The sequence below is a fragment of the Ammospiza nelsoni genome, chromosome 2, assembly GCF_027579445.1.
Source record: "Ammospiza nelsoni isolate bAmmNel1 chromosome 2, bAmmNel1.pri, whole genome shotgun sequence".
Taxonomy (NCBI): Eukaryota; Metazoa; Chordata; class Aves; order Passeriformes; family Passerellidae; genus Ammospiza; species Ammospiza nelsoni.
The window spans coordinates 58,148,802-58,172,037 of record NC_080634.1 but is presented as its reverse complement, the minus strand read 5'-3'; the positions used below and the strand labels follow the sequence as shown (position 1 = coordinate 58,172,037).

Genomic DNA, 23,236 nt, shown 5'->3' with positions numbered 1-23,236 from the left:
GGCTGCAGGCTGAGCTGGGTATTCCAGCCCCACCTGGGTAATCCCACCACAACCACCAGCCTCTCCACCAAAGCCTTGTTTTCCTTACTCTGAGCTCTCCCATCATCCCCCATTAAGAATTGAGCTGACTTGACCCTTTCTGTGACCACATCCCTTGGGTTGGGATCCCCCACTGAGGGCAAGGATGGCCAGGAAAATATTGTCAAGCTCTTTCACTGACAACACCTGGTGAGATCCCAGGCAGCTCTGCAGGGTCCTGCAAAAGAGACAACGCCTTCCCTGTTGGATCATCTCAGGGAAACTGGTTTTATTTGCACATCTGTAACTCCCCAGGCAGAGGCAGAAGACAGAGAGTGCAATGGCATCAAATGAGAATTAAACTCTGTGTCATACTGCAAAATGTCAACTAAATTAATTCCTACTGTAAGACCCCTGCACATATCCCAGAAGGTAAAGGAGTGCTGTGTACACAAGACTAGAGAGATCCATATGCAGACATTGGAGTGGAATTTCTGCACCCCAGCAGGTCTGGAGAGAATACTGTGTAAATCAGAGTTTAGTCAGCCTCTGCTTTCCATTGCAGTCTTCAAGATATTTGTGCTGGTAGAGGGAATCTTTCCCTCTAAGCAATTCCTGCTGGATCCTATGGGATTTGTAATCCCCTAGTTTATAGCCCACTGCAATGAAAGGCACCTGACAGTGCCTTGACTTTGTGGCATTCTGGCAGGGCTTCCCAGTGCAACAGCTGATGTCAGGAGCTGTCAGAGCCACAGCCCAGCAAGGACTGGGGTCTCCCCTAAAGCATCACTGCCGTCTCCCCATTTTGCTGGGGCAGAGGCATCTGCTGGCACCAGAGGTGCTGTGGTGCTCAGAGCTACAGCCTAACACACCCACCAAGGGCAGGTTGGGGTGGTGCACTCTACCTTTGCTTAAGTGCCAGAGAGGCAGATATGTTTGTGTATGCATACATATGGGTGTGCAAATATTTACAGACTCAAGGAGAGTAGTGTGCACATTATACACACAGTACTCTTGTTACTATTGCACACATTACGTACACTCAAATACATAACATAAAACAGTAGAATATACATCTCTCTAAAAAAACCCAACACATTTATGTACTTTAAATGCCAAACAAGCCTATTGAAAGCAAAAGATTGTTTCATCTATTTTTGCCATTGCAGCTGTGTCCAGAGTAAGTCTCCAAATTCTGAGTTATCACCACAACTCTTGTAGAGAAAACAATCTCCTAAAATAACTCTGTTTCTGTACTTTGTGCTTTGAAAGATGTTTGGAAAGCAATTGGTCGCTGTAAATCACACAGAAGGTTCTAGAGTGGTCTCCTGTTGTGCAGCTCTTGTGCCTGTTGCATCCTGCCAGTCCTGTAAGCACTAGCAGAGCCAGCAATATTCATCTCAGCAGTGTCTTTCCATTTGGAGGGGTGAATCCAAAAGCCTGGGTCTCACCACAGAAGTGACATTGGCTCCAGCTGAGTGGATGATTGTCTCTCTGTAACATGCAGTGGCCATTAGTAGGCTTATAGAAATGTATGGCAAATATGTGATGATCTGGGCCACAGAGAATTCACTCAGCCTCAAGGTTTCAAAGATCATGCCAGTTCTACAGGTGCAGGGATGAGAACCAGCTGCCTCTGCTTGCAACCAGTAACACCCACAATTAGGAATGGAACCCACTTATTCTGGTAAATCAGAAAAAATTACATATGAAACATGTAAGCATCAACAGCTTAAGAGGGGTATGCAGAATCAGTCTACCAACCCCCGCTGCTGGGATTTAAAACCTGGCTTTGGCAGATGCCGTTGCCTGGCATGCAGAGCAGTCAGGACACACAGCTGAGGAGTAGAGTCCATGAATGCTCTTCAGAAAGCCTGGCACTTCAGGAGCACAGCAATCACACTGCACAGCAAAGCAAAGCAGCTCCAGCCATAAATCATGGTTGTTAGTGTGTGTACTGGGACTTGTGGTGTGAGACACAAGGAGTGGTCTGAAGTTGGACTGTCTGAGAGCACAGAAATCTCCGATTAACTGCCAGTGGCTGTCTCTTTCATGCTCCTGAAGAGTAAAGGACTCATCTGACAGCAGCACCAGGGATTTATTGGGTTTGGCTCTGGGTAACACAGAGCTGAAGTTACTGCTGGCTGTGGTTTTGATTTCTAACACTGCAGCAAACTGCGGGTATAAACATTTTTCCTCATATCGGATCACAGGACCTGATCCTCACAAAGGACTTTTGGCAGAACAGTCCCTCCTGCTTCATGTCCTGCAGCACAAAAGGGGAACCCCAGCTCCACTGCCTTTTGTCCTGTCCTCTGCAGCAGCCAAATATTTTAGTGGAGATGAGAAGGAGCATTTGTAAGAGGTGGCAAATAATTCATAAGTAATCCAGCCGCCTAAACATAGAACTAAAAGTCATAGTTACAATGCACTCAGTCAAACAACAGTTGTGTAATTTGCAGTGATACCAAGTAACTACAAGGCTGTAGGCTTAGAGCAGAAAAAAATCACAGTCATACAGAGCCAGTTGTATTGAAAGAGAACTGAGAAGCTCTCTGGTGTCTCCTCCTTACCCTGATGGAATAAACTATCTTTACAATATTCAACAGAGCCTCGTATTTATGCTGCACATCCAGATAACTCAATGTTATATTAAATCAAAGGTAAAAATGCATGTACTCAAAGGACTGTCTTGTATTAAAACTACAAGTTCTGAAGTAGAAATTTATGATGAAGAAAACAAAGAGATAAAGAAATGTAGATATTGTTTCTGAAGAGAACTTGGAAAATGAGAGAGACGCCAAGGGACAATGCTGTCAGCACTGACCCTGCTGAGGCACAGTCCTACCAGATGAGGCAAAAATCTCTTGCCTGTGCCCTGTTCATAGGCACCTTGGCAAGAAGCTACCTGCCAGGATATGTTGTCTCCATGTGCCATTTCTAGGGTCTGAAGCAGTATCTGCAGCCAGAGAGAAATGAGAAGAGGGTGCACTGACTCCAGTTCTCACAAGGATTGACTCAACGTATATCTGAGAATGTTTTTCTTAATTTTCCCTTTCTATTTTTAATTTTTATTAAGGTGTGCTATAGTGTGGTCTGGCTAATTGTTTCTCCTACATCTCAGGAAAATCTGATTTCAGGGATGGTTGGGGTCTGAGGGAGGAGGTTGACTCTATCTCTACACATCCCATTACCCACTCTTCTGTCTCTATCCCTGCCTGCTGCAGGGAAGTGATGGCCCTTGGGACATTCTGCATCTTTCTCCTCCTCCTTCCTTCCTTCCTAACTCCTGTTACAGGACAGGGTTTTTTTTTTCCATCAGGAGTTTGGTTTTCATCTCCCACATGAAAGGGAAACCAGGAAAGAAGAACAGCAAATTTGGGTTCAACAATGATACATGGGGGATAAATGGTAAAGCAGCATCCAATAGCCACAAAACAAGCTTTGTCCCCATGAAACCCTGCACAGGTGTCACAGAACAGGCATACCTCTCTGGGCAGGAATATCCAGGAGACTCCTTGCCACAAGGACCAGGCAGAGATCTGATTGCTGGGAGGTGCCTGGGGCACCCTCTTTGTCTTCAGTGTCCCTGGGTGTTGTTGGGACTCTTCTTCTCACTGTTTTGCTGGGCTGTTGGACCCCACCCCTGTACATTCCGTTGGGGATTCATTGGGGTTCTGTCAGGGTTCTGTTGGGATTCTGTGGGGATTCTGTTGCCATAGTTCTCACATTGCCACACCACATTTCTCAGTCAAGGATGTGAGGAGAGCCTGGGTGTCTCATCATCAAAGTCATGGTGGACAGGTTCCACCCAAGTGTTCCTCGCTGTTCTTTTTCACTGTGTGCTGCATCTTGAGCCTTCTCTGGCACGAGCTGCCCCCCATGGGCCGCAGCACATCAGCATCCTCACCCCACCCATCTGCCAGGGCTGGGGCATGGAGTGTGTCAGTAACCCCTGCTGTCCTTAGAAGGGCTCTCCAGCTCATTGGGTTTCAGTCTTTTTTGTATGTGCCTTGCTTTTCTACCATCCAGAGGTGAAATAATGTCGCTGCTTCTTCTGGCAGCTGAGTGTCTGAGCTGAAAGGTCTTGGGGAAATTGCAAAGGCTAATAACTTGGGCGAAAACTGCTTCTATATTTCTCTCAGAGATTTCCTGAAAGGAAAGGAAAGCCAGGTTTGAAGGGAATGTTTGCTTGAGTCCAGCTGTGAGATGTACTGGTGCTGTCAGGAAGTTGTGGCTCCATCTCTGCTTCCCCCAGCTGTGCTTTACCCTCTGCAGTCAGTTCCTTTAAGTCCCTCCATCAGACTCTGTGGGGTATTTTCCACTCTGGTAACTATGTTCATTGTGGACCCAGGGGTTGGTCTCAGAAGACCCAGAGAGAGGAATTTTCCTTGAGCTCAGCATTTTAAAAAATGTTTTAAGGGAACAAATGAAAATGGGTGAAACAAAAAACCACATGACCAGGTCAGTGGTCCCACAGCTGGGCTGCCTGCTGAGCCCTCTGCTTTCTGTGTCCTTCAGCTCAACACCACAGCCCCATTTTCCTCTTCATGGGACAAACCATAAAAATTGAGCCAAAATGCCAGTGAGTTTGATGTGTGATCCTGGAAGTAACAATTGGTCTGGTGAGACTGGAGGAGTTTTCCTCCTCCTGGATCCTGCTGCAAGGGGTGGAGAGAAAACACCAGATGATGGTCAGAGTGCCCATTTCTACTCAGAGAGTTGTGATATCAACTTTCACCTTGTGTCCCCAATATCTCCTTAAGGGCATGGAAGTTTCTTATGCAATGTCCTACATGGGCTGGGGCACAGATTCCTAGCGCAAAACAAGGAGTGGTTTTGTGGAGGCAGGGAACATTCCCTAATATACAGTTATTTAAATCAAAATCGTTTCTTTTACAGAACATACCTCTAATACTCTATAGATTTTATAATTTAATTTAATTTCTCACCAGGAAAAAGTCAATTCCTGCATGGCAGGGAAGCCAGAGTTAAGAATACTTTAGTCTGCTCAGCAAAGAGGGACCTATTTTTAATCCAAAGGCCCTCTGTTAGCTCTTGCCCATTTAGTGTAAAAACAGGATTTACTACACGTACAACTTAATCCCCTTTTTATATTTGCATAGGGATCCCGCAGCAAATGTATGAACAGCTTTTGAGATAAGAGAGGGAAGGCCTTGGGAGTCAAAGTCATTGTTTTTGCATGAAGTATTTAATGCTAAACATAAATATTGAGAGGACTGAATTCCTGTGCACTTGCAGACTTCACTCTTGTGCTCTGGAGGATTTTCACTTTATAACAAATTATTAGGAGCCTGGTTGTAAGTGAATGTAGGAAAAATACGGGGAGTCTTTACAGATGCTTATGGGTCTTCATTTTCCTGTTAAAAGGATAGACAAAACAGCAGCAAAGGTGGTGTACTTCTCATCTCCCTCAAAAGAGCGTGGCTAAGGAGGGAATGTGCCAGGCAGCAGAAACCAAGCCCTAGGGAAGGGACTTTCTCCAGTGGTGACCTCGAAGGGGATTGAAGTTGGAGCTCCTGCGGTGCACGTTCATCAACTCCGCTCATTGTAATTCGCATGATTTACGTCCTCACAATCATGATTAGGTGGTGAAAAAAAATGATCTACATGCAGGGTTGACTTTAGAAAGTGACATTCTTTGTCCAAATCCAATCAAGCCCCACAGCATGCAGTCCTTTGGATTTAGCATTAATTTTAATATGTGTGTCCCTGAAAATAACGCTCCTGGCTTTGGAAACCTCAGAGATGAAGAGACTCTCGGGCAAGTACTGGGCAGAAAATTATGTTTGAGAGCTGTCATTGCTTTCTCCAAAGGTAATTTTGCTAGAGTGAAGAATGGGATGCTCTGGCATTAAATTAATTTTTAAAATGTAGTCAGAGACAACTTGGTGGGGAAATTTACTTCTCCAGACATTAAATGGGGTCCAGAGGAACTCCACCAGAATGGTTTGTGGAGTTGCTGTGATCTCAACAGTGCAATGCAGTGAGCAGCAGACTTTTGCCTTACTGTAGGCAGCATAATCAGTACTGTAAGCAGCATAATCAGTACTGTAAGCAGCATAATCAGATTAATTTTTGCTCTTTTGCTTCTAAAGGCTGTGATAAGACTGGCAAAATGTCTCTGCCTTTGGATGTAAAATCCCTCATGCATTTGATGTTGTTGTGACTTTAACAGGCCAAGATTTTACACTGAAGTCTCTTTGCTGCTGCCTCTCAAAGCTTTCCAAGATAGTCAAGTAACAGTCTGATTTTTGCTTGCTGACATGTTTGGGATCCTCTTTTCAAGTCAAAGAACAGAAACCAGCAAACTGCATGGGCAAAATAAAAAACAGGGTAAAATAGTAGGGTAAACCCCCAGGCAGCATCTCTCCATCATGCCTTTCTACATCATCTTGCTGTATCAAACTTCAAAAGCAAATCTTGCCTAATGAGCAGGAACAATCTGTGGCCAGTCATCCAGGCAAATGGCTCATGGGTACAGGGGAGGAGGAAATCAGAAGAAATCTGTTTCTTCTTAACTACTGGAGTCTGAGAAAATGAGCTTGCACCCAAAACTTGTGCGGGTTTAATCAGACAGGCAAATGAGCAAGAACATTTTTATTAACATGCTACATACCTAATGCTACAGCCACGCTACACCAGTGACAGCTTTCCTATGCTCTTGAGTGGTTCTCCCACCCTCCAATTTTTCTCCTATGAACAGAAAGCTGTAGTGCTGATTGCAAAGGACAGATACCTAATTACAGGGCTTGTTATTAGCAGAGTCTGGGAAATCAGAAGTCTGCAGTTCATATGATGTAGAGAATGATGAAGCATCTCAAATCACTAATGTGATTCAAAGTAGGGTCTCAGAATCTGCACATTTATTTTCCCCATTAAATCTGTGGGGAAAGCCTATTTTGCAGCAAGATTTGGAAGGCTTTCTCCTTCCTTTTCTTGACTTTTGCCAAAAGTGAATTTTGAACACTTTCCTGACATCTTTATCCCATCAGTCTGTCAGTCAGTCTCACAATGTCCTTCATGCAAATCTGTTAGGGCACTCTATAATCTAGTGTTTTATAAATGTCTTGGAGGAAAACAATGTTTGACAACACCTCAAAGACTTGAAATCCTGCTGGATGCAAGCTACTGGGGCACACTGTCTCTTTGCTACCCTTGGAGCACATTCCTGGCTGATCACAGCACTGCAGGCTCCTTGTCCTCAGGTGTGGCTGGTGGGGAATGACCTTGGGAAAGGGTGGGAGTGGAGCCATTTCCAGCTGGCACACACCTCTGTCCCTGCTCAGAGTCTGCTTTATAGTCACACTCAAACCAGATATAGTGTTTAAATTAAAATGGAGAGAGAGACAGAGAAAAAAGAAAGCATTCAACAGTAAAGATGTGAAGTGAGGGAAAACAGGCACTTCTTACTGTGTTACTGAAGGCTTTGTATAAATAACAAGCCATTAAACTTTATGACCAAGTTCTTGGAGTAGTACTGTTTGGTTGTTTTTATGCTGCAGTAGCCCCAACCAGTTTTGAACTGTTTCTGAATCCTCTCGCCTCCTGCATTATTGTTCCTTCCCCCTGCCCAGTTTTGTGAGATATTTGGCCCTTTGAATAAATCACACCTCTTCATTTTTCATGGGCTGTTGTCAAGTCCAGTGTCTGTCTCTTAAAGATGGTCCATCAGGTGGAGCTGATCTCATTTGGTGATGGTGTAGAGCACATCTGAGCTTATCTCTTTCAGTGCATGTTGCTAGAAATTTCCTGGGCTGGTACTCACTAAGTTAGTGAGTGTTGTGTCTTCATGGCTTGAAATACTTGACTCCAAAATCCCTGTTTTGTTACATGTGGTATACATAGAGACAAAACTTGGTATTTCTTAATGATTTTCATCTGGCAGAAAAATATTGAAGAAAGGGTCATTTCTGATTCTAGGGTTCTAAATTTTCACAAGAAAAAATATAGATCCTCCAACCCTTCTTCCTTCTCACATGCCCTTTTGGGACTAATATCTTAGACTAGTTCTAAACTTTGAACAAACCCAGAGGAGACACAGCTAGTAATCAACAGCCAGGCATAAAGTCATTGAGTACAAAAGCAAAAAAAAAAAAAAGAAGACCATGGAGAAAAAAGAATAACATAACATTTTTGAAATTGGATGAAAGGAACTAGATAGTGATGTGCAAATGCATGAAGGAATACCAGGAATACCAGAGCAATTTAATTTAGAAGGATGTGGTAGTTGAACCTACCTAAATATTGCAAATCTTAGTCCTTGTAAGTTTTGGCGAAAACCCAGGGCAGGGTCTCAGAAGAGGAATCATGTGATCTTGATGTGGCTAATAAGCTGGTGACTGCAGAGTTCTGAAGGAGCTGCAAATGATATAAAGAGTTTACCAGAAGAACTGAATAGGGGAAGAAAGCTGTGAGTAGAGAGGGAGAGAGAACTATAGAATTATGTTTCAAGGATTCTGGTTCTCTTTGATATAATATGTCAGAAGCTAGAAATACCCAGTCATGGGCTATAAACAGCTTTGACAATCTGATTGATGTGTGCATTAACTGAATTCATGACATAAAATATATGAGCCTTCAAGTGCTTATTTTTCCCCATGAAAATGATTACCACGAGCACTTTGCACAGTGACATGTATGTGAACTTGTACCCGTGATTTCTCAGTTACAAAAGATGTCAGTATAAGGAAGAGCTGCTATCTCTATCACTTATTTTAAATGGTTTTGCAAATGACAAGGCATTTAAAAGAACTATCTTTTTAATAAACTTCCTGCTTCAACCATATTTTAATTCTTTTGTTAACCACATCTGATTTTCTTTGCTTAGGAAGTTTTGCAGTGATTCTCTTGTTTGGGGAAAAAAAAAGTTGTGGGATGCCACTTCTCAGGTATTTCATATGCATAATATGTTTCATACACATAATATGGAAGGAATGCTGCTTCAGATTTCTGAGAGTGCCTGTGCCTCCAGTTCTGTGTTCTCCTCAGGAAGAACACAAGTATCCATCCCACAGAATGATAACAGTTTCACTTGGCATTACCACTTACCTGAATCCCACAAGCAGTTTCTTTAGCAGGGCTCCCAGGAGATCTGCAGCTCAGCCCTTGCCATCACCCAGGTGTGGCTGTGCATTGGTGGCAGCTGTGCATCAAGGATGATGAGTTTCAACAAGGCAAGAGATTTCTGATCTCATTTGCTCAAGTGTGTTTATTGCATCGAAATTTTTGCCTTTAAACAGTACTGCCTGGGGCTTCCCCAAAAGAGGAAATATGGGGGATATATGTAGATGTAAATGGAGATGGCTGGCTACGGTTTCTTAGGGCTCTGTGTTTGGTGGGGTGGAGCTGATGCAAGGAGAAGGAAAAAACAAAGACAAATAATTAGGCAGATGTCTCATTATTTGCAAGAGGTAATCCACTGTCATCAGAAAGAAAGTAACTTCTCTGAGGGGTGGGAAGGAAATTTGACCTCTATAAAGATCCACAACCCAGTCAAAAAAAACTAAAAACCTTTTTTTTTTTAAACTTTATTTTTAGCAAGCTTTATGACCGTTGAAGGCAAGAAGTTAGCAAGGCTGAACCCAGTCGATGAGATTGCAGAGTACAGCAGATAATGGTATCTTTGATCAACCAGGCAAAGCAGATAAAGATGCACTGCAAAAACTGGCCTGTGAGTCACAGAAATATCTCTTTTTCTGTCATTCAGCAATTCTTGAGATGAGACTTGGAGAAATTAATCAGCATGGAGGTGGAAGGTGAGGGAGATACGGGCTGATGGCATGTACCCTGTCTGTAAGATGATGGCAGGCTTTGGCTTAGTTATTTCAGATGAGGCTTCCCAGGTCACTGGAGTGCCCCTTTCTGCCTCAAAAGGGTGGTGTTGGGACGCTGTCTTCTTATTAGTGTCAGGTAGAAATCTTTGCTAGAAATAGAAGGACTGTCTCCAGGTACCTTGTTAGACATAGAAGATGTGACAATCCCAGCAGCAAATAATACAAAGCATTTCATGGCTCTGGAAAGGCTTGAGTGTCTCATAAAAGGAGGGCTGACAGAGATTCAGCAGCCAGAACAACTGCACTTTTCTGTGCAGCTCAAACTTGTGAATAAACCTAAACATGCAATCAGGCACACTTTTAGAAGAGCAATTGTGCAGTTTTCTGCAAGATACTAATGGCAACATGGCTTTACACAGAAACAAGTTGCACATTGCTGTCTTTCTGTTGCACACTAGTTGCACATTGCTGTCTTTCTGTTCTGAATACAGGAATCAGTGTCCTTGGCATTTGTCCATTCAGCAATGATACTTGGTCTGTGATCACCTGCAATGCACTGACAAGCAAAACCTGTAAATCATATTCCTGACATCCTGTCTGTGCAGAAAGTGACTTTGGTAAAATAGGAAGGGTAACACAAGCACAATGTGTAACCTCAGTGTTTGTGTTATGCAAAACAGCACTTCAGTTAATGGGCTGGCTGCCATATACTGTATGTTTATGTTGTACAGACAGCTCAGATGGATTATGGTCTCTGCAAAAATGCTCAGGTTAAATACCATGTAAAATATTTTAATGGGCATCGCGTATATCTGCCACTTCATCCCTGCATACAGGTGGAAAGGGAAGAGCTGTCCTTTCCCTAAGCAGAACAGGTTTAGCTTTGCTTCTTGTACAGCCAACTCTGCTCAGACCAGGAGTGCTCAGACCAGGAGTGTTCAGACCTGGTGGTGTCTGCTCACACAGGGCTGGCAGCTCAGACACAGAACACGAAATGGCCTGTAAGAGACACCTTGCAGGAGAGACAGTGACCTTCACACTGTAAATCAGACACCAACCTCGTGTATATGTGAGTGACCTCATTGGACACCACATCAGAAACCTTGCACAAGGAGTAGCTGCATTGCTTGAGTGCACTGGGGAAGAGCTGGTCCTAAAAGGAGCCTGGAGGAGAGTCAAGAGTCAAGGGAAAGCTGGTGGGACCCAGCTGCTGTGCAGTGGCACAGCCACGGTGCCTTACACCTGACTGCAGAGGAAGGGTCACCTTCATCTTCGTTTTTCCTATCAGGATCTGACTGCAGCTCACATTTAGCAGTGCAGAACATGGTTACAGCTTTTTCTGGGGAAGTTCTTTCTCTGCCCATCTCATCACGACTTACCACACCTAAGCCTTTTGCTTGGACTTCTCTTGCTGAATCATTGACATTACCATAATTTGAACATCTTCATGGAGTTTGCTTCTTTGCCTAGGAGGGATCTGTGCTTTGACTGAGATGTGTGGGGTTTTTCCCTTCTGGATGCTTAAGAGTGAAAGCTCTACAACAAGTAAGGAACAACAATAGTAATAAAAAGCAGTATAATATTTTTAAAGCCCAATAACTCTGCACTTGTTCCTGTTGGGATACACCTTGCTATGAAGCCTATGTCACTAATGGGACTGTTCATTTCAGTGAGGCAAAGCAGCAGGGACATTATAATTAATAATGCTTAACAGGAAACAAGTTTTTGTGCTTGGGGCAGAAGGGCAAAAACTGTTCTCTATTATTTTTTGAAGAGTTAATTGGTAGTAGGCAAAGATGTGCTGCGTTGAGCCAGCAGGTGCTGCTTTATGACTACATTAATGTTAATGATATCCTCTGGACACATATGAAGACAGGATAACCTATTTCTTTTTCGTTGCCTTTCTCTGGCTGGATGTGTGTTCTGGTTCCAGCTATTTTTTGAGTGCCACTGCAGTGTACTTTGGACAGACAGTGACTCTAAATTTGCACAGAGGTCTGCAGGCAATTTTGGAAAATCAGGTAACTTTCATAACCTCCATTCACCTCAGGACAGACTTTGCAGGTCTAAAGTTGAGGGAAATGTGTAAAAAGGGCTGCTTCTCCGGCATAAAATCATTCCTAGGGGTTACATAACATTTCTAAAATTGCCTGTTTAATTGTTCCTAGGTGTGCTTAACAATAGTACCTGGGTTCTAGCTGTTTATTCTCTTATTTCATTGTTTAAACCTCTCTTCTTCTGGCATACCATTAAAAGAGCACTCTGGTACCAATTTAAACCCTGGGATGAGCAGATGTTAAAATTGTGTTCCTCTAAGCAAAGTGTGCCATGGGCCATCAAAGCATGATATGTGCTAGAAAAGGTAAACCAGGGCTCTACAGAGCTTGAAATGGTTTCGTTTCAGTACCACTCCACATTTAAATTTAGTTATGAGCCTATATTATCTTTTCTTTAATGTTCTTTTTGCATTTCTAGTTTGGCAAAATTACACTGTCTAGCACTAAGCTTCAGACATCCTTCAAGATATTTATATCTTTCATAAGATGCTTGCTTTGCAGAAGCCCATCAGCTCCAGTAAAAATCTGTGTGCCTTTGTAACAGGCAAAAATGCTGTGGAAGGATAGTCCTGGGAGCTGAGTGCAGAGCTCTTTGCAAAAACCAGGTGACAACAATACCATTTGAGAAACCCACTGGGTAAAGATTGATTCTGAAAGCCAAATCTGATTTTTAATAAGATTACCAGATGGGTCCTGCCCCTTGTTAGAAGTCTGCTCCTGCAGGTCTAGTGATAAAGAAACATGGGAGAGCTAATCTTGCATGCCTACAAGGACTGAGAGAGACGTACTTAGCAGTTTGCCCATTGGAACATGGGTACAAGTCTGAGTGAGCTATTTCAAAATAGCTTGGAAGATGACACATGAGTTATCAGAAAGGCAGTGAGGGAGAGTCCATATAAAATCTTAGGATGGTTACAGCACTGGTGCCACAACCAGAGGTTCAGCTGCTTAGATCATGGGAGTCTCTTTGAGGAACCTGATCCCTTGGGAGCTGATGGGGTTCATCTGCCAGAGAACGGCAAGAGCATCTGTGCTCATAGGCTTGCCAGGCTGGTGAAGATGGCTTTAAAGTGATGTTGCCAGGGGAGGGAAACCTCAATCCATCCCACTCCTACCAGAGTGATGCCAGTGCCAGCCAGAGACACTCAGAGCCTGGAGAGGGGTCACAGGTCAGCATGAGAGCACCTGAAGAGCAGCACAGTGTGAGTCCAGCCACTCCAGACAGTAAGTCTGCTTAATGGGGTGTGGTGTTGCGAGGTCCCCAGGAGGAGATGAGAGATGAGAATTTGACTCCATGTCCTCAGAAGGCTGATTCATTATTATATTATATTATATTATATTATATTATATTATATTATATTATATTATATTATATTATATTATATTATATTATATTATATTATATGCTACACTAAAACTATACTAAAGAAGGAGAAAGGATACATCAGAAGGCTAGAAAAGAATGATAGTGAAAGCTTGTGACTGACTTCTCAGACTGACTTCTGGTCATTAATTAAAAACAAGTCACATGGAACCAATCAAAGATGCACCTGTTGGTAAATTATCTCCAGACCACGTTCCCAAGCAATCAGGTAATTATTGTTTTCATTCTTTTCTGAGGCTTCTCAGCTTCCCAGGAGAAGAAATCCTGGCAAAGGGATTTTTCAGAAAATATCATGGTGAGAATGGGGGCCCAGCTTACATGTCTCTATTGAATGCAGGCAGCATGGGGAATAAACCAGAGGAATTACAGAACTGTGCATGCCTGCAGGGCTGTGATGGGTGGGCTCTGTGACTGGAGAGTTGGAATGATGGGATACAGGCTCTTCAGGAAGGACAGGGTGTGGAAACAAGGAGAAAGTGTCACCCTCCACGTCAATGACCAGCAGGAGTGCATGGAGCTCCACCTGGGCATGGATCAGGTGCTACCTTGGAGCTCATGGGTTTGGATTAAAGGGAGAGCAGGGACAAGTGACATCATAGTAGGGGTCTGCTATGGGCTGCCTGGCCAGGAAGTGGATTAGTTCCTCTGCAGACAGGTAGGAGTGATCTCAGCTTCGCAAGCTCTGGTCCTTATAGGGAACTTCAACCACCCTGGTATCTCCTGGGGGAACACAATAGGGCATAAACCATCCAGGACACTCCTGGAGTGCCCTGATAATAACTTCCTTCTCCAAGTGATAGGGGAGCCAATGAGGAGAGGTGCTAATGTTGCACCTTGTTTTCATCAGGAAGAGTATCTGATAAGGGAATGTGAAGCTCAAGGGCAGCCTTGGCCACAGTGATCACAAAATTATGGAGTTCAAATATTTAGGACACTGAGGAGAGCACACAACAAACTCATCTGGATTTGGGAAAGCAGACTTAGATCCCTTCAGGGATCTGCTTGGTAGAATTCCCTGGAAGGATGATGGGCCTAGAGAAGCTGGTTAATAATTAAGGATCACCTCCTCCAAGCTCAGGAGTGATGCATCCCTACAAAGAGGAAGTGAAGCAAAAATGCTGGAAGGACTGTGTGCATGAACAAGGATCTCCTGGACAAACTTAAAAACAAGATCTGGATTTCCAGGTTCCTTGATAGTTCATTGGATATTTCACATGGGTTTTGTGATTCTTCATGTAGTGTTGTTTACAGTAAAGGGTCTAGAAAGTCCCAATGGAATCTTATTTTTTAAGGTGATTTCTTCCTCTTCTGTAGAGCTTTTAAAATAAAATGAAATGCTTAGACTCCAGTTGAACAGATCCTTATTAAAGTAGGAGCCGGTCTGATAATGACTTAAATTGGTGCTACGTGGCCATCACATGTTATTTGATAAGCATTCCATTATAATTAAGAAGTGGCTAATAGACAATTAATATACAGGATTACACACTTAGCTAATTAGATGATTTAAATTTTTTTGTTAGATTAAAATGTACAGGACCCCGTAAATCACTGTTAGAGATTGCTTAATAAGCCTGAACCCTTAATTTTCTCCCTGTCAATCAGGAATGGAACCACTGACTTTTCCTCTCACCCAGAGAATTGTCACATGGAAGAGCTGCTCTGTGCTCAGAACGAGCTGAAATGCCCCCAGCTCCCAAACCCTGCACCTGTCTGCAGGACCTCAGAGCTCAGGTGCAGGCAGCAGAGACCTGACCAGAGCAGTGGTGAGGGCTGAGGCATCACCTGGCTGACAGGTCACCGGGGGCTCAGGTCTGCTGTCCTGAACCCTGGTTCCTGTTGCTGTTTGGGGTTTGTGGCTGTCAGAGATCAGGGACAGCGTGTCCAGCTCAGCCTGCTGGCAGGCCTGCCTCTCAGGGGGTCCCAGGGAGGCCATGGGGGACACCCCACACTCACGCCTGAGGTGACTGTCCCCTTCCAAATTGTCCCTGTGTACAGGAAGGGCAGAGAGCTCCTCCAGCCGTGCCCCTCTGCCCTCAGAACAGAACAACAGAAACAAGTGCACCACCGATCATTTCTGCCAGTATTAACTCCGCAGTGAACAACAGGCTCGTTCAGCAGCATGGAGTGCTCTGTAAATTTTGATCTGTTCAGACAGAATCAGGAGAGTGACATGGTAATTGGGCTGGTTTTTGTTGGCAAGGCTCACAGAGGCACAACACACAGGAACAGCGTTGACAGGACACGGCTTAGAGTTGACCAAGAGACTGCACATGGGTTTTGATGATTTTCAAAAAAAATATTCATAGCTAAAGTACAAAGCAAGGAAAGTGAGAATGAGATCAAAGGTGGAACAACACAAAGCCTGACATGTCTGTAAGATGTCACTTACTAGCAATAGTAAAATGTTTTGCTTCACCCTGTAAACCATGTGTGTATTACATTCGGGGGATACATAAGAGTGGTGTGTAGGGCCTCTTTGCTGTCATGCTTTCATGTTCAAGGCACTTCACAAAGAAGAACTAAATTCTCTTGACAGCTTACATCAGAAAGTCAGCATCCCAAATTCATTGAGAACCTGAGGAAATGATGACTTACCCAATGTCTAAAATTCAATTAGAATCAGAGGGAAGATATGAAAGTAGATATTTCCACCTTTCATTTCAGCTTGCAGCTGACCCAGCGCTGACAGCAGAATGCAGGGTTGGTGATTTGCACAACATTGGATGTTGTGAGGGTTACACTGAGGCACACTGGCAGCAGCCCTGTGATCATGTCCCTGGAAGGACAATTAGTCCAAGTAGTTGATGACATAGGTGTGCCACTCAAGCCATTTATCTGCCCCAAAAAAAACTTATCTGGACTTTTTCATTACTTTCACACTGCTGACTGTCTCTTCCTGGGCAGAATATAATGCTGAGATATTACCAGACATTTCACTGCCTCAGAAACCGAGAAAACATAATTTTTACTCCCTACCCAGCAATTGAGAACAGGAGATGATTCAAGAGCACTCAGATATGCAAGAGTCTTTTTAGTGACTAGGTGGGATTCACATCCAGGCTTAATGCCCTGGAGAACAGTGGCTGAGTGTGTGGTGAGAGCAGCCTGCACTGGCAGGAGCAGAGACTGGCATTTCAACAGCACAGACGTGCTTGGCATGGCAGAAAGTGGCAGCAGACACTTTTGGTTCTACCAAATAAAGATTTGGGAATATAGCATGCTTTTTACTAAAAAACCCACACACAGATGATTTTCACTTTAGACACTTTACGAAAGCAAAGGGTGGAAAGGGCTGACATTTGCTGCTGGTACATATCACTACCTAATAGAAAGGAGGCTGGTATGGAGTCTTCAGGGCCCTCCTTGCAAAATCTTCATGGCAGCAGTTCATACCTAGCTCTTCCCCTGGCTTTCAACCCATCACTGGATGGTGACCTCTTGCATCCCAGCATGGAGCATGGAGAATATTACATGAGTGTGCCTGGGATCACACACTCCTTCCTACTGGATCCCTTCTAGAACCAGACAATCTCCAAGAAGAAGGACAGCAAAGTCAGCTGAGCAGCCTAGCATAAGGTGTGCAGGTAGGATGGAGAAAAAAGGCTTTGGTTCCAAAAAATATTTAATACTTTGTATAGTGAAACATCTTTGAGAAATTGAGTGGTCTGAAGCTGTGGACAAAACAGCTGGCAAGCTAGTTCAAACCCTTCTTACAGAGCAGGGGTTACTTGTCTCTTGGCAGGGAGAGGAACACACTCAGCATTATTTCTGCCTTTGTAATCTTGTGAGTGACATCTCAGTCCTTTTGAGAGTCCAGCTCAGAAATCAGTGTAGCTGCTATAAAAAATTCTGCTGTGAACTCTTGCAGCATTTCCAATTCTGATGAGTGCATAAACACATTTGATGATATTCATTAAATTTGATCCAAATGTATGGCATTTGAATTCATAATTTTCAGTAAAAAATTGACTTGGCAGAAGAACTTTACAAAACTTCAAGGAAAATACTGCATGAGAAAAGCAAAGGTATGCTCACTATCAAGTTAGTTCTCCATGGTTCTGGATTAAGCAGCTGCACTTCTTTCTATTAATTCAGTTTCTAGTCAGCTCTTAGACCTTAAAATGTTTTTCAAAAGTCTCTTTCAGAGCCCACAGCCACAGTTCTGCAGAAGTTCATATTGGACACTTCAGTCACCCCTCTGAAAAGTGTCTGCACTGGGTAGCACCCTTAAATTCCCATCTGATGGCAGGCCAAACACAAACAGCCCATGATAAAATATTTTCTCTTTTGAGGACATTTTTCTGTTTTCCTACACAGGATCCTGGAGCTCAAATAAAGAAGGATACTCCCTGGGGAGTTGCCATAGTAACCTCTGATGTGTTTTTGTCATCTAAGATTAAACATAAGCAAGGGAGCAATTACAGAGAAGGATTTTATACCTGAGTTTATAATTTTCATATAACACCAAAGCTGAACTATACCTCCAAGTTCCTGAAGCAATAGCAGTCACCTTGAGGGTGATGTCAACTTGGTAATTTTCACTGAAAAATAAATGAAATGCTGTATTTATTATTCAAGAATCCTGATTAGAAAAAAAATCTTCTGAAAGATGTAGCAAATAAGAAAGACTTAATTAAGAATGTAAAGATGTGGAAGTGGAAATGGCTGCTACAAATAATATCTAAACCTGCATGTGTGAATGCCTTCTGTGTTCTATTTTCTTCTTACTAGCATTCAGCTAGAGTCTGCTCCTAAACTTATAGTCAAAGAAGAGCTTCACATTGTCCTCAGAAAATAACTTCAACTTTCACAGTGCATACAAGGAAGTGATTTTTGAATGTATCAATATCAGTTCAGCAGCAAACAGAATTTGACATTTCAGAACAAAAGCAAAAAATTTTTTAAGAGGGTGTGATGGAGAAAGAATCCGTCCAAACTGTTCTCAGTTACGAGCACCAAAGGGAGGTCAGGAAGCCTGGGTTCAGGAAAGGGCATGGGAGCTGAGCTAGCAGGAAGGTCATTTCCATGGGAAATAGCCCAGAGGAGCAAGGCTGGGAGAAGGCAGAGCCCATCTTGCGAGGAGAGCGCAGAAGGAGTGCAGAAGGGAGCTGGGCAAGGAGCCTGGCGGGTCGGGGGGCAGGTGGCTGCTTCTGGGACAAGGTCCTGCAGTGCTGACATCAGCCTCAGTCCCCTGCCCCTGCTGTGCACCCCAGCACCTCTGGACACCCCAGCAACTCAGCTCGGCTCCGGGGAGAGGGAAGGAGCACGCTGGCTGCGCTGAGAAGGTGAGCATTGCTGGCTCTGTCATGGTGTGCTCCCAAACTGCCCAGCCTCTCTTGCTTTGCTGTGGCTTCCCCACAGCTGGCTGCCTTGCCCATCCACCCAGCTGCCCAGCATTTCCTGGGATTGTTCAGAGATGGGGGAAAAATTGTATGGGAGGCATTGAGATGTTGAAGTATCTCTCTAAAGCTTAGGTCAGTGTCTCCCTGGCAGTGCAAAAGAGCTGACAGAGTCACTGTCAAGTTTAATTGTCCCCAAGATAATGTCCTTCCAAGTCGTATATATTATACATTTCTGTTTATCCTGAAAATGTGCAATCTAAACACTTTCTCTGTAAGTGACTTCAAGAACTGTAGCTGCTTGTCCATGATAGGCACGTGGGTCTGGGCTTCTGATGCTGCATGTGCTCTGCATCTTCCCTGGATAATTAGGGGTCTGGCTGATTTGCCTTCTGCCCCTTCACCCCTCACCCCTCCCATTCTGGGGCTTTTGTGGGAAAAAAATGGGACTGGGCACCTCAATAGAATGGGATATGTTGGAAAGGCTGCAGGGACAAGGGTGTAAGGGAGGGAGCAATGCATGGATGTAGTGTAAGTGGAAAAAAAAATGTCCAAAACAGAGTCTTTGGGAAATAACTTTTTAGCAGAAGAATGATGTTATGAAAACAAGTCTGACATGAGATTAAGCAGCAGATGGTGTAGAAGACAGCCCTGAAGTTCAGACAGTAAACAGGTTGTAATAAAATAAAATCTTAATGCAAACAGACCTATATTGCAATAGCCCTCTCCTAAGTGCAGGAATCTGAGATTTTAAGTGAAGCAGTAATTTTAGGAGTGGTTGGACAAGCTTGGGAAGGGGGTGAAGGATGCATCTATGGATGTTGGCTCTAAGAAGTAACTTGGAGGAGCCTGCGCATGCAGTGCTGTTTGGTGCAAATGACAGGGAAAGGGGAGAGCAACAGGTTTGGAAAAGGGGAGGGCAGCAATAGGACAGGGGGCACACGCTGTGATGCCAGAGCTGGAGGCTATGAGAGGCTCGTGTGTGGTGGTCACCCTCTACTCAGTGCTTGGGGTAGAGATATGACAGCAAGATCCATGAAGGATCAGACAGAAAGGCAGAACTGCGCTTTCCAAGGAGCAGCAGGGAAGTTGGGAGACCTCACAGGGGGAGAGGAATACACCTGAGTGAAATTTGACAAGTAACTTATTTATTTATTTATTTATTTATTTATTTATTTAATCCAGAAAAAAACCACATTTGTGCTGTTAGAAACTATGCAGAAACCCTGAGAATTCCAACAATTTGGTTATAAAAAATAGTTCAACCTCAGATCAAATAACTTCATCATGAAAATCACATAAATTTAATTTTGGTTAAAGATGCAGAAAACAAGCTTTTCTTTGGCACAAAACAATAATTTTTGATTGTCTGGTTGGTTGTTATTTTTTTCCCCCACATATAAGACTGAAATCCTAATTTGTCCCAGTTCTCTCATGGTTAGAAGGTGATTTAAGCTGCAATATTTGGGGTAAGGAAAGGAGGGGAGAGTGTTCAACAGATAAGTCTGAGGTTTCTGTGTCTGAAATGAGAATTATTAGAGGTTTGGCCCTGCAGTATGGATTTTAGAGATGAGTTTTCTGATGATGTGAAAAAGAGGCAGATGGACTGTAGGAAAAAGATAAGCAATCACTATTGCAGGGCTAGAAAGCAAGAAAAATAACAGAGCTATCAAAGCATATAAAGAGTAAGAGTGACAGGAGAAATGAGAATGAAAGGTGGAGAATTATCTATGGATTGTGACAGTTTTTGGACTGTGGTGATGGGAGCTTGTCAAAAAACCACACCAAGAGCAACAAAGCTCTGATGTCCCAAAGCTTTGGTTTGTGCATATTGTGGATTTTAAGATCAAAAAGCAAAACTATCACTGCATTTTTATGGCATTCTGTTAACACAGGCTATTCAGCATTAGCAAGAAAAACCTGCTCTCAAGCCCAGACTTTTTCTATGAACCTTTAAAAATGCTTTATTTTGAAAAGTTTGCTTGAGCCTCATAACAATTTTTAATGTATTTGTGCATCAGTCATTTGGGAGCAGGCTTTTCTGAGGCAGAAGATAGTCTTTTGCTCCCTTACAGGTCTGTAAAAAGGAGGTAGAAAGATAAAAGGGAAGTGCAGGTATTTATAAGAAAGCTTTTAGTGCTGCCATAGAGCTGCTTTATCTACCGATGCAAATTTCTCCGCTTCTATCTACAAGGTATCTGGTGGATTCCTTACCTTTCAGCATCAAAGTGGTAACATGGTTAACTGTGAGAACTGATTTATTTGCTTGTCCTGTCATTGGTGTAACTTAATTCTGATTTGGAATTTTGGCAGTAAATCTATGTATTTGTGTTCCCTATTCTTTCAGTCCTAATCAAGCTTCTCCAGCCCCACTGTGTCACCCACTCCTTGGCAGTGGTCAGCAGCCTCTTGTAGAAGCCCTGGAAGAAGCCTTTTGCCACAGTCCTCCTCAATTTGCTGAAGAAGGGCCATGGCTGCCTTTGATCAGAGGAACCAGAGCATGCAGCACACAGAGCCTGGGACAGTCTGCATCACGCCTCGGGTGAAGCCAAGGGGTGAGATGTTTGTCTTTATTGATGGGAAATGGGTGAATGACATCTACTGCCAGCCACCCTTTTCTTCACACCAGAAACTCTTTAGCAAGAAGGCACAGAATGAGTGGAGCATCTGGGAGGAGAACAGAGCACTCCGGCAGGAAAACCAAATCCTATGGATCAAAAACAGGATGCTCTGGGAAGAAAACAAGGCCCTACAGTATCTTCAGTCACAGAACAAATCTGTCCAGGTAATTTACACTGATGCTATTCAGAGAAGCCTCAAGAACAAAAATAAACCTTTTCCACTCTTCCAAGAGAGGAGTACAGGCTTTCAGCTCAGCCTGGGCAATAAAGCTCTCCAGGCAGTCCAGGAAAAGAATAAAATATTTGAAGATTTGCAGCAGGAGAATAAAGCACTCCCTATTACCTGGAAAGGCCAAAAAGCCATCACAGTCCATGAAGAGAGCAAAGATGCCCGCTCAGATCTTCAGAAGAGCATTGACACCATTGCAGCTGTGGAAAAGAGTAACCCTGGCCCAGTGCCCCAGCAGGAATGTGAAGGTAAAAGGAAAAGCACTACTCCAACTCAGAACAAGACTGAGTCTGCCCCAAGTACACCGGGAGAGCATGAAGTCCTCAGGGTTCTCCAGGAGTTATGTGAGCTCCTCCACACCTTCCTGAAAATGAGCCATCCCCCTGGGGAGAAACAGTGCTGTCACAATCTCTATGACGTGAACAGATCCTTCCAAGAAGATTACAATAAGCTGAAGCTGCAGCTGAAGGCTATGAAAAACACTGTGTCAGACATCACAGCTCAAATGGACATGCTGGAAAAGGAGATCATTGCCATCACTACCCCAGTGTATGAGGAAGCAGGACAGAAGCTGGCAACTGAGCATCAGCTTGGAGACGTGTGAAGCTTGGGACTTAGAACTGCTAGTTCATTTCCCAGAAAACTTCTCTCCTTTTTTCAGGAAACCTACTAAAATCCCAATAGAGCCTGTAGATATCTGGGAACATCATGTCCTTCTGAAACTTTCTTGCACTACTTAGATATATTTCACTTTCTGGTTATATGGTGTAGGTGACTGTCTAGTATCAGGAATCATGTTTTCCAGCATTTTTATTTCAAAGTTTCTTATAACAAGCCTAGATTTTCAGAAGGTTATTGCTTGAGGATCTCAAGTCTAATTACAGATCTCAACTCTGATTACAGCATGCCAGCTTGTAGTCCAGGGGTGCACTCACAATCTCTGCTAAAAAAGCATTGATTAATAAAGGAGGATCTCTCCTCCCAGACATCATGGTGGAGGCAAAGGAAGAGAATGGAGCAGGCAGCAGGACTTCTGCACAGAGCAGTGAGGTCCCTCTTGATTTCTTGGGTAGTCAGATGAAGCAGGATTTTACCTGCCCCAGAGCAAGAGCGTAGGTTGCCAAAAGCAGCATTTTGATGACTGTTCCATGGCTTAAGCCAGTATTTAGAAGGGCATCTACTCACTATAATGGACGGGCCAGTCTGCAGTGATCTGCTGACACAGAAGATGAGAGCCTTTTGATCTGCTCAGGTTTGAAATTCTGGTCTGCCCTCAATTGTGTGGCCAGAGTGGCTGGAAATGCATTCCCTGTGTCTCACACAGTCTGGATGCAGTGCACTGTGTCACAATCTTTCAGGCAGAATATGGGAGCCTGCAAGAAATCTGACAGGACAGATGCAGGAGACTTCTGCAGCGCAATTGTAGGAGCATTACTGTAAAGCAAAGGAGAGGTTACAGTGAGGTTTATCTGTTGCAACAGGACCCCAAAAGCAGGCTGTCACTCGAGTTTAAAAGTCTCTAAGTGATTTGCCACGGAATTACCTAAAGCATGAACTACCTTTCACCTTGTATTTCACTCAAACAACCATGCCAAGTGCAAGTGATGACTGTTTACTTCAGAGGCTTAAAACAACAGGTATTTTCTTCTGCTGCTCAGGCTTTGGGATGCTGAGGCAAATCTCTCAGGCATGAAGTTAAATGGCTGGCTCTCACTGGTGTGGGTAGGGCTGCATCTATAAAAATCTGGTAGAATAAGAGGAACAATGTTCATTGAGAGGTGGACGTGT

The 23,236-nt window shown here is 43.7% G+C and overlaps 1 protein-coding gene across 1 annotated transcript; it reads left to right on the top strand.

The window, feature by feature from the left end:
- The first annotated feature begins 21,068 nt into the window (after positions 1-21,068).
- On the top strand, positions 21,069-22,052 carry CBY2 (chibby family member 2). Its single transcript, XM_059467000.1, has one exon. It carries the CDS (start codon positions 21,069-21,071, stop codon positions 22,050-22,052), a length of 984 nt encoding a protein of 327 aa, XP_059322983.1.
- The last annotated feature ends 1,184 nt before the right edge of the window (positions 22,053-23,236 follow it).